Here is a 10,939-nt window from a genome sequence, read left to right as displayed (position 1 = left end):
ATTTGGACAGCGCTGCTTGATGTTTAAAAATTATAATTAATTCATAGGCAAGATATTCTCAAGGAGGATCTTATACACTCAAGTCAAAAATCAATCAAATCGAACTTCAAATGACGAATTTGAACTGTTAAAATCCGCCTATTTTATGAGTGATGTGTCTACATGTGAAAATTTTAAACATTCAAATTAATTTAGTATAAAGTCAAGAGGTCAAAATTAGAAGGTTAATAAATTAATTTTAATACATTCATTTTTTGAACATGCAAACGCATCACTCGTAAAGTAGGCAGGTTTCAACGGTTCAGATTCCTCATTTAAAGTCGATTCGACGGGTTTTAGACTTAGTTCACCAAGGGACTTGGTGAACTTAAGAACACCCTAGTTCTACTACTGATTATATACTGTAATTGTACATGTAAAATACTTTGATTGGACTGAATTGAATTTATTTTCCACTTATAGCTTTGCACACAATTTCAGTAATTGATCCTTTGTTTTCATTGTTAGAGCATCACATACAATTAATAGTGGCAGCAAACTGGGGTACAAATTGGGACATTGAAGCAGCACTACTTTTCTTTTTTCTTTTCTTTTAGTTTCATGCATTATTAAGTCCCTATCTCCCAAGTATAAACCTCTTATGATTACAATTTACAACCGAACTAACATTACTTAAGAGAAATGTAAAATAATCTTAACCAATACTTAGGGGGAAGTACAAAGTCAACAACCCAATCAAAAAAGATTTTTTGAAGATGCTGGTATAAATACAGCTGAACTGCCATAGCAATACTCCTCCCCACTCCAAATTGAAGCATCTCTGTCAATCCCTCCCTCTGCTTCTTTCCACCCGAATCGATGTCTCAGACTCAGATGGAAACTGGTTCGGCCATACCAGATTCCAACTGGGTCTCGTACCAATCACAAATGCAAAGTGAAGAATCCGAAATAGTGGCCCAATTCCTCACTCCGTACCCGCCATACCAAAATGAGCCAGATGGCTCAGACCTGGGTCTAAGGCAACCATCTATGTTTTGGTCTGACAACACAAACAGCTCAAACATGTACTATTGGTCACAAGGAGAAAGCAATAACAGCAGCAGTAGCAGTAATTACTTTGCATCACAACCAGATTATGAGAACTACTATCTCAATGAGCCTAATGTGGCACTCGAGATGAACACAATTCCAGCCCCAACGGACTTCAACTTGGTGGAGGAGCAACATAAGAATAAATCTATCCATTTGGTACCAAACCCGAGTTTTGGAGAACAGGTTGTGAATGACGAGAATAGTGATGAAAATGAGAATTCATGCCCGAGCGAGTCTGACTCGAGCGCAAAGAGGAAGTTCCTTGGCAAGTTAGACGGCCAAAGTGAGGCAGTCAAGAAGAAAGCCCGTGCTTCGACTCATGTGAGTTATTTTACTTATTTTCAATTGAGCAATTAGTATATTAAAAAGTTGTTTTGAGATTTTCGTAGTTAATCACTAATAAACATGTTTTCAAGAGTTTAGATTTTAATCTTAAATAATTAGCTTTGGACTGAACTCAATTCTTACTGTTGATGGCTTTGTGGTTTTGTCTATCAAATCATGGTGATATCTTTATGAAAGATGAATCAAGGTTGTTGTTTGTTTCTTTTTCATTTAATGTTCTTTTCTGGTAACAGAAGAACATCATGTTTTTAATCCAATTATAACTTTCAACACTTTTATGTTTAATCTTGCTGTTTGATTCTTACATTTTCAGCATAATTCCAGTAAAGAATGTTGAATGAAGTTTACTCTTGTGTTTTAAAACACTACATGCATATATATTTTTTATTTCATTACAAAAGCCAGGTGTCTGCAACTTTTTTTATGCTAAAAAATGACATATCAAATTGATATGATCAATTGTAGATCCAAAAATCTGAGAAGAAAACGAGCTCCAAGAAAGGGCAAAAGAGTGCAAGCAGAGAGGAGGAAGAAAATAAAGGTGCACTTAACAAGCAGAGCTCAAGTTGTTATAGCTCAGATAATGAGTCCAACGGATCACAAGAAAACAATGCTAGTGGAGTTACGAGCAGTAGATCAAAGGGATCTTCGGCTCTAAACTCAAATGGGAAGAGTAGAGCTGGCCGTGGGTCCGCCACCGACCCACAAAGCCTCTATGCAAGGGTACTTAGTTTTGACTTAATTGTTTATGATTTAAATATTGCAAAGGGGGGCAAAAAGAAGAAACCTTACAAAGATTACCATTGTGTGATTGCAGAAAAGAAGAGAAAGGATCAATGAGAGGCTCAGGATACTCCAAAGCCTTGTGCCAAACGGTACCAAGGTGAGACAACGATAACCACACTTTATGTATAACGTGCTTAATTCTGTAATTACTGGTACTTATATGTTTCCTTTATGTATGGTTTTTCAGGTAGATATTAGCACTATGCTTGAAGAGGCAGTACAGTATGTCAAGTTCTTGCAACTACAGATCAAGGTATCAAGAGGACCCTTCTCTAGATCTTTCCACACCAAGTTTGACATTAAAATAATTTTATGTGTTTAACAATGTAATGACAATCTATTTGTTAACAATTTTACAGCTTCTTAGCTCTGATGAACTGTGGATGTATGCTCCGATTGCTTATAACGGGATGAATATTGGCATTGATCTAAAGATATCCCCACCTCAATAAATTCTTCTTTTGTTTTTCCCCTTCCTCTTTTTGATAGTCCACCTCCACAGTTAATAATTTAAGGTCCAAGCAGATACAGCAAAATTCCTCTATCGTCTAATTTCAAGCACATTATTAGGGGTATATTGTCGATGAATTGCTAAAACCCGAGAATGAACTTATGGAGCATCGGGTCTATTTGCCAGATCGATTTTTATTTTTTTATTTATCTATTTTTTGTTCCATTTTGGTAATGAGTTGGTCCATGCACCAAGTCTACGGGAACTTCAGACTAAACCTTGAGAAATCTTTTGTACTATTTTGTACCCGGAACATTCTTGATATGAGCATTAATTTATACAATTTCAGAGCAATTATTTTTTCTTTCAATTCTTTATTTAGATCAATGCTCATAGGACATTCTGTTGATTTTATTCCGGCAGGTTTGATGATATGAACATGATTGGATAATAAAATACTTGGATTTATCCAACTCAAGTGCTATTTTTTTAGTCATATCTAGAAGGATTAGATTACAACAGCCTATTGCTAATCATGGATCTGTTGTATTAATTAAGGCAGGCTAATTACTAAACTATAAGTCTATAAGCTCCGAGACAACTGAACGAGTTTAAGATTGCAACAGTAATTTAACCAATTACCAGAAAAAAAAATTGTTCAGCAAAATAACTGAAAGAGGGACAAAACACCTAAGAGATTGCCAAGAAAGCAACGTCTATAAAGAGCTCATTTACGGCTGCCCCGATCAAACCAACTCAAAACGGCATCCTTCAAAACCTGAAACAGAAAAGAACAAAGAGAATATTTGGTAACGAAATATTATTTCAGTACGGACAAAAATTCTAGAAAATGTATTGGCTCGGGGCCTTCTTTCTATTTGAACCCACAAAGTTCTCAAGAACTAAAACCATAGTAATTTTTTTCTGAAACTTCTTCTTAAATTCCGATTGTTTTGAAAAAGAAAAAGAAAAAGTAGTTAGTATTACTTGGATCGGAGCTAACAACAACAGCAGCACCGCCAAAATCACAGCTCCCACCACTGTTTCTCTCCCTCTGCCAGTAACTGTTAAAAGCGAAAGAGGCATGCGAAATAACAGTATCAGGATAAAAACAAGCCCCGCCCGGTCTGATCTCCATGCAATCAGCTCCTCCAGCCCCGCATGCATAATCCATTGCCTCTTGGAGCAGATCAGCTGGTGCCGTGGGTTTGGCAATGCACCAGGCTAGGAATGGAGAGGGTGCTGGAGAGGAAGAGGGAGGGGTTGGAGAGGGTAACTGAGAGTTGGAGGGCACTGGAGAGGACGAGTGAGGGGTTGGAGAGGCTAACGGAGAGTTGGAGGGGATTTCAGAGGGAGATGAAGTGGGGATGAAGGAAATGGAGGCATCCGTGATTGGAGAAAACTGGAGGAGATGTTTGCGGTGGGATTCAGATTGAGGAGAGTAAGAGAGGAGGAGAAAGAGATAAAAGGTGGCGATAGAAATATTCATTTTCCTTTCTTTTTTGAAACGAAGAGTGGTAGAAAATTGGGAGAATGGGAATAATATGAAGTCTAAATTGATAGAAGTATGTTTGTCGCTTCTCTGTCTGTTTCCCAAGGTGATAGATTTAGAAGAGAAGAGGCGGGAAACATTGGCGGTAAAAAGTTGAGGAGGAAAAGTTTGTCATTGTCAGTGTCAATGGTGGAAATAAATCTGCATTGGAATCGCAGGGATCCTGCTTTTACAAATCAAACCATTCATTTTTTGTAATACACGGATCTCAAAATCAGTTGGTTCTATGCACGAATTTCAAAATAAATGGATGATTTGATTTAAAAAGGCAGGATTCCTGCGATTCCAAATAATCGCAGCAGATTTATTTTCGTCAATGGTACGATACAACCATTTTCATATACATAACTAGGGGTGGCAACGAACCGAACCGAATTTACCTTAGGTTTGAGTTTGGTTTGAATTAATTTTAAACCGAACCTGGTTTGATTCGTTTCGAACCGAACTCATTTTGAATCGAATTAATTGCAAACTACACATTTTTTGAATCGAACCCGAATCGAATCACGAACTAAATTATTTTTTAGCAGTTCTAGTTATACCGATAGTTTATACATTAATTTTTTCTCGCGGAACAATTCACATGGCTTCCTTTTACCGGTATGAACTATGAAATGAGTGTTTTTAAGTTGAAAAATTGTTCATGAAAAAATACATCAGAGACGGTTTTCCTGGTATAAACTATGAGAGACGACCGAAGAGAGAGGAGAGACAATCATCTAGGCCGGAGAGAGGAGTGACAGCCGGAGAGACAGCCAGTCGCCGAGAGCATCGACTAGATTTTAGAGCTAGAGGGAGAGTGGGTTAGGGAAAGGTGGAGAGAGAACTAGGTTGTTGAGATTTGAGAGCGAGGGAGTGTCGGCTAAGTTAAATTATGACTCTCTATCTTTGATTTTAATTTCATCAGGTAAATGGACGGCCGATGTTATTATGAGATTCGAACCATAAAAATGATCGAACCCATTTCGATCGAACCAGGCTAGGTTTAGGTTTGGTTTGAATTAATTCCGAACCGAACCTGATTTGGTTCGTTTCAATTCAAACCCATTTCGAATCGAATTAAACTCGAATCAAACCTGAATCAAACCCGAATCGAATCACAAACCTCGAATTTTTTTGCCAGCCCTATACATAACTATTAAGAGTTGATTTTATTCATAACCCATCTATACTTATTAAGGACATGTTTGATTATTTATTGTGCCCGTGTGAAAAAATAAAATCAATGCCCGTGTGAAGAAATAAAATCAATGACTTTGCGAAAATCAGTCCATGCGTACAGTATTTCGACCATTAAAAAATTTTCATTTCTATTTCATTTAGACGGCCGAACAGATCCTAAGAATATGTTTTATCCTACCCTACTTATATCCGTTAAAAGGATAATGAAACGGTATAGAGTGAATAACAAATAATACAAATATAATGATTTTATTATTTTTACAAATAATTCATCAAAACTTATCATGTCATACATATGTAATCACAATTATTAATATAAAATTAAAATACAAATATACAATCAATCCTAACTAATAGTTTTTTTATGAAGCAAAAAAAAAATCAAAATCAATTCGTTAAGTAAATAACAAAACATTCAAATAAAAAAGTAAAATATTTAGCATAATATTCTTTCTCACAATAAAATACATACATTTTCTCGTGATATAATTTATCTTATATAATTACTCATTACTCAAGAGGTACAAAATAGCCTTTACCCGTATCCGTACCCATTTATCTAACGGAAAAAAATCATTATCCATACCCATATGCAATAAGCTAACAAAAAAAAAAAAAATCTTACATACCCATCTTGTCATATGCGATGCAAATAAGGTAAACGGGTAAAAGGGTGTCATTGACACCCCTACTGTCAGGTTACCAAACCAGATTCTATTACACTCGTGAATGGTGTTTTTTTTAGCAAAGATTAGAGAGGTTTTGAACATGCAATTTTTCACATGATATTTTTTTTTTTCACCAGAACAAAGACCGATTCTCATTACACTCGTAAATTGTGATTGTATATGAATTCCTTTAGATTCGAACTTGGAGTAAATCCAAACTATATTAACTCCGTTAATCTCCCGATTTAAAGTTAGTTATTGGTTTTTTTTTCACTTTTGTTTTTGAATTAAAGTTAGTTATTAGTTCAGTTATTTTAGTTAGATCAGGTTTAGGAGGGACTAACAGCAATACAACACAAAAAGTGAGTTCCCAACTTGCTCTGGTTTGCTGGGTGGTCCTCTGCATTAAGTCAAAAGGGAATATTTTGAGTTAATGCATTTGGACCATCCGAACAGTTTTAAGATTCATGTAAATTAAATCCGCACTAATATTAAAGATCTATGTTTTTTAGGCAGGGGCTGGATGGATTCCGTTTACAATCGGACGGCCGGTATGTATTAACTCAAAAGATGCTCTTTTGAATTAATGCAGGAGATGCGAACTCATGATCCAGTGGTAGTTTGACAGACATCCAACAAACAAAGTGAGTTCGTCGAGTTAGTCTCGTAATTATTTTTATAAAAATCTGTCAGGTTAGTTTCGTATATTATATCTGTAAAAATTTATTTTCATAGAGAATTAATTTTTGATCTAGTGGTAAAGATAATGCTATTCGTGTAAAAGATCACAAATTTAAAATATGAAAGAGACATTATTAAAAAGTTAAATAGTTTAATTTCCAATTTGTATTAAAAAAATACATCTCTGTTAATTCATCTCTCGAATAGCACACACGTGCCGTTAACAAATTTGCCAAATATCAAATGGTGCAATAAATTTTGAATAAACCAAACAACACACAACACGCACCTGCCCTCCGATTGGGGTGGATATAAATATCTCTCCTGCTTATTAAGGAGCTTAACGTTTAGATCCTGCAAGGATTCTGATTTATTGGTTTTTTTTTTTGAAATGATGCTCAGTCGTTGAATTTTCAGATCGCACATAAATGAATTTTTCAAATTATGAGCTTCAACACTTAAGTATGCATTGGTCGCGCCGCATATGATCCCAGTGCCCGTAGACCGCATGCCGTACCTGTGGACCGCGCCTCTGAACCACGCACGGCACCTGCGGACCGAGCATGTACACCGCACACCCTTTTTCTTTTTTTTTTCTGCTAAAGGCGGGATTCAAACCCAGTTGGGTTCTGTTGGTGCCAAAATTCTTACCACTACACTAGAGTTCACATGTGTTATCTTGTAGATAAATATAGTATTTAACTATTTTTCTCTACAAATTTGATTTAAATTATCTCTCCTTATTATTAAGAAGCTTAATGTTTTCTACTATATAATTTGCTCTCGTTGCTGTGCACAGGACGATTACTAGTTCAAACTTATGTAAGTTTATTCAAATTTGCGAGGCTATTTTGTCTTGTTCTGTTAAACTATTGTACAGATATTTTGTATTTCACCGGAATATATATGGTTTAAATTTATCTTTTTCGTATTTGAACAGCCAATTCAGGTTGCTCGATACGTGACGTTGTATACAAATTTCGTAGCATATATAATGTTTTTGATTTTTTTTATTTTTCAGAATTTTAAAAAATGACACTATTTACTATATACATTTTTTTTGGGCACATCTTTCAGAATTCTTAAAAAAATGTAAAAAAATTATAAAAATAGTAAATTCTGAGGTCCTTCAAATTTGACATGTAGTCATGTAGAACACATTAAATGATTTGAAACAACAATTTAGATACAAATATATAATTTCAAAAGAGATGGGCTACAGTGATTTGAGAAGTGTAACCTATGTTTTACTTTCTGTTCATATTTTGTGATTAACGTTCAAACAATCCGTTCGAAATAGTTTCTCAAAATCAAAATGTACCTAAAACCAACTTTTACTACCTTTTTAGAATTTTTGAAACTCACTATTTTTCATGGTCCATAATTTCTAAAAAAAAAGTAATTTAAAAAATTCTAAAAAACTAGTAAAATATTTTAAAAAATATAAAATTTCATGAACAAACACATTTAATTTCAAAACCTTGTTGAACATTTCAAATCAACTAATTGAACTTTGAAGAAAAACATGGACTTTACTTCTCAAAACACCGTAGTTATTTCAAAATGCATATATCTGTACAATATCTAATTATTATTTTTAAAGATGTTTCTAATCTTTATGGTATTGTTTGGGAGATTAAGCTTCCACAAACCTCTTTTAGATTCCTTAGTCGTTTGATCTTTCAATCATCGATTTCTTGACAAGAATAGAAATCTCCTTCTTTAAGCTCCTTTTGCCCGATATATTAATTCTTGTTCGAACCTTAAGGCACATCTATCCTAAATTAAACTTCATCAGCATCCATAATATAGATTAAAACAATCAAACATGAACTCTAGATTTAAATTTAATCTTACTTTTATTACCGAACTAACGCACAACCAAATGCACGGCACCATTAGCACGTCAACACAACCTATACTTGTACTGTCTCTAATTAGGAAATCTAATATAGTTAAGCATCAACTGGTCCAACTGTGCATTTTTTTGTTTCAATTAGCTGTGTGTTTTTTATAAACACTAGTTGTCTAATTTTATATAACAGCTATTTTGTAACTCTTTCTATCAATGAAATTGTTTATGGGTTTTAAAAAAAAAACCGTTCAAGTGCCATGAATCGGGTCGTGTGAGTCGGCAAGCGAGTCAAGCATGTTGGGCACGACCCGTACAAATTTATACCAGACCGTTAAGCTTTGAGAAATATTCGTTTTAAAGTGTGATTCAATTTATTAATTATGGAAAATAACGAGGAACAAAGGAATTTGGAAATTTTATAACTTCATTGATGGAAAGGGAGAAGAAAGTAATGCGATCTGTTTTCGTCGCTGGAAAAAAAAATAGATTGTAAAGAAAGCTTAAAAAGCCATAATGGCTCCGACTACATCGAAGTAATTGCATAGGATTATCTCACTTTACGGTTTGAGGTTAAATATCAACCAGTTTGAAATTCGGATCACGCAGTTTTTTATCTTTTTTTTTCAAGCATGCTTGTATTTTATCCCTTTGCATCAAATTACAGTTGAAATTGAATTAAATCATGCGACTAGATAGATTTCTAATTATTTGGCAACAAGAAGGAGGGTTTAAATGTCTCTTCTATGATTCTATCTTCATCAGTTATCATGCTTTTATATATTTTTTTAAATAGTAAAAAATTAAAACTCTAGCATTAAGATTCGTGCACAATTTTTAAAGTATATAATTCTTCGATAACATGAATTTGATGAATCCGCATGCAAGCTATAAATCTGGACTGTTATTTTCATGTGGCACGAATTTCAAAGCAAACCCCCTTCCAGTTCCAAGACTCCCAACTTGCTCTGGATTGAGTTTGGCCCAGCTAGAATTAATCTCGGCCATCCATTTTTTTAAATTGTACCTGGGGACACGGACTCGAATTTGATCCGGGTCGGACCACCCCAACTTGGTTTACGCCGAAATTTTTATTAATAAAAAATTAATTAAATAAATATTCAAAATGAAGAATGAATATGAGTTTTTTCGAGATATAAAAAAAACGTGATAGTGTATAACGTTCTCTGGACGTTATAGATTATCAAGGATTAGCGATACTAATCACCGCACTTATTAATTAACTAAAAAAAAAATCCTGGCAGTCATTGATAATCACGTCCATATTGATACGAGATATAATATGCATGCCTGGATGTGATTATCAAATTACGACCAGGATTTTTTTTTAGTTAATTAATAAGTGCAGTGATTAGTATCGCTAATTTTAATCGTAACGTTCAGAAAAAATCATACACTATTATATTTTTTCTATATCTCAAAAAAAAAAAAAAGATTCATTCTCCATTATATATATTTATTTAATTAATTTCTTATTAATAAAAATTTCGGTTGGTTTACGGGACTTTTTTCATAAACCATAATTAATAAATCGATTTTTAGGGAACCAATATAATTGATTTTTTTTTTTCAAAAACCATAAGGACCGTGGGGTTCCCACGGTCTCAAATTGTTTTTTTTTTTTTTAATTTTGAAAAACAGATTTTTTTTTTTTTTATTTTCAGACCGTGGGGTTCCCACGGTCTAAATTTTTTTTTTTTTTTATAAAACATAATTTTTTTTAATTTTTGTATTAAAATATTAGAAATGTTGAATATATTTCTTTGAAAATAGATGAAATACAATATAATTTGATTTATTAGAAATACTGCAATAAATTACCCGGATCAATATTTTTTAGGTCGGGTTTTTCGCGGCTGTAAGAAAAATTAATATATTTCTTTATGTGTTATTAGAAAAAAATAAAAATGCTTAGATTCTGAGTTATTGATCCCGGTTCAAAAGTCACTTCTAAGTAATCCAAAAAATATTGTGATCTTTCTAGTAAATTTAATTTATGAAAAGTTGTATCTATTTTTGAAAAAAACAATAACTTTTAAGTTATTTAATAATTGTTATTCAAAAAGAATTCTCAAAATAGATATAACTTTTTATAAATTAAATGTCCTAGAAGGATCACAATATTTTCTGGATTACCTAGAAGTGACTTTTGAACCGGGATCAATAACTCAGAATCTAAGCATTTTTATTTTTTTTCTAATAACACATAAAAAAATATATTAATTTTTCTTACAGCCGCGAAAAACCCGACCTGAAAAATATTGATCCGGGTTATTTATTGCAGTATTTCCAATAAATCAAATTATATT

At 33.5% G+C, this 10,939-nt stretch overlaps 2 protein-coding genes across 2 annotated transcripts; one reads left to right on the top strand and one right to left on the bottom strand.

The window, feature by feature from the left end:
* The first annotated feature begins 858 nt into the window (after nucleotides 1–858).
* Nucleotides 859–2,888, top strand: LOC144573898 (uncharacterized). The gene is made up of 5 exons (XM_078323679.1): nucleotides 859–1,413; nucleotides 1,903–2,160; nucleotides 2,255–2,320; nucleotides 2,411–2,476; nucleotides 2,583–2,888. The coding sequence occupies exons 1-5, from the start codon at nucleotides 859–861 to the stop codon at nucleotides 2,673–2,675; spliced, it is 1,038 nt and encodes a 345-aa protein (XP_078179805.1). The 3' UTR covers nucleotides 2,676–2,888.
* A 401-nt stretch (nucleotides 2,889–3,289) lies between these two features.
* On the bottom strand, nucleotides 3,290–4,207 carry LOC144574342 (uncharacterized). The gene is made up of 2 exons (XM_078324283.1): nucleotides 3,662–4,207; nucleotides 3,290–3,452 (listed from the first exon to the last, which is right to left on the bottom strand). The coding sequence occupies exons 1-2, from the start codon at nucleotides 4,161–4,163 to the stop codon at nucleotides 3,421–3,423; spliced, it is 534 nt and encodes a 177-aa protein (XP_078180409.1). The 5' UTR covers nucleotides 4,164–4,207; the 3' UTR covers nucleotides 3,290–3,420.
* Between the last annotated feature and the right edge of the window lie 6,732 nt (nucleotides 4,208–10,939).

Source organism: Carex rostrata, chromosome 22 (genome assembly GCF_964058835.1).
Source record: "Carex rostrata chromosome 22, lpCarRost1.2, whole genome shotgun sequence".
Taxonomy (NCBI): Eukaryota; Viridiplantae; Streptophyta; class Magnoliopsida; order Poales; family Cyperaceae; genus Carex; species Carex rostrata.
The sequence above is the reverse complement of the archived record's forward strand: the minus strand, read 5'-3'. Positions and strand labels throughout refer to the sequence as shown.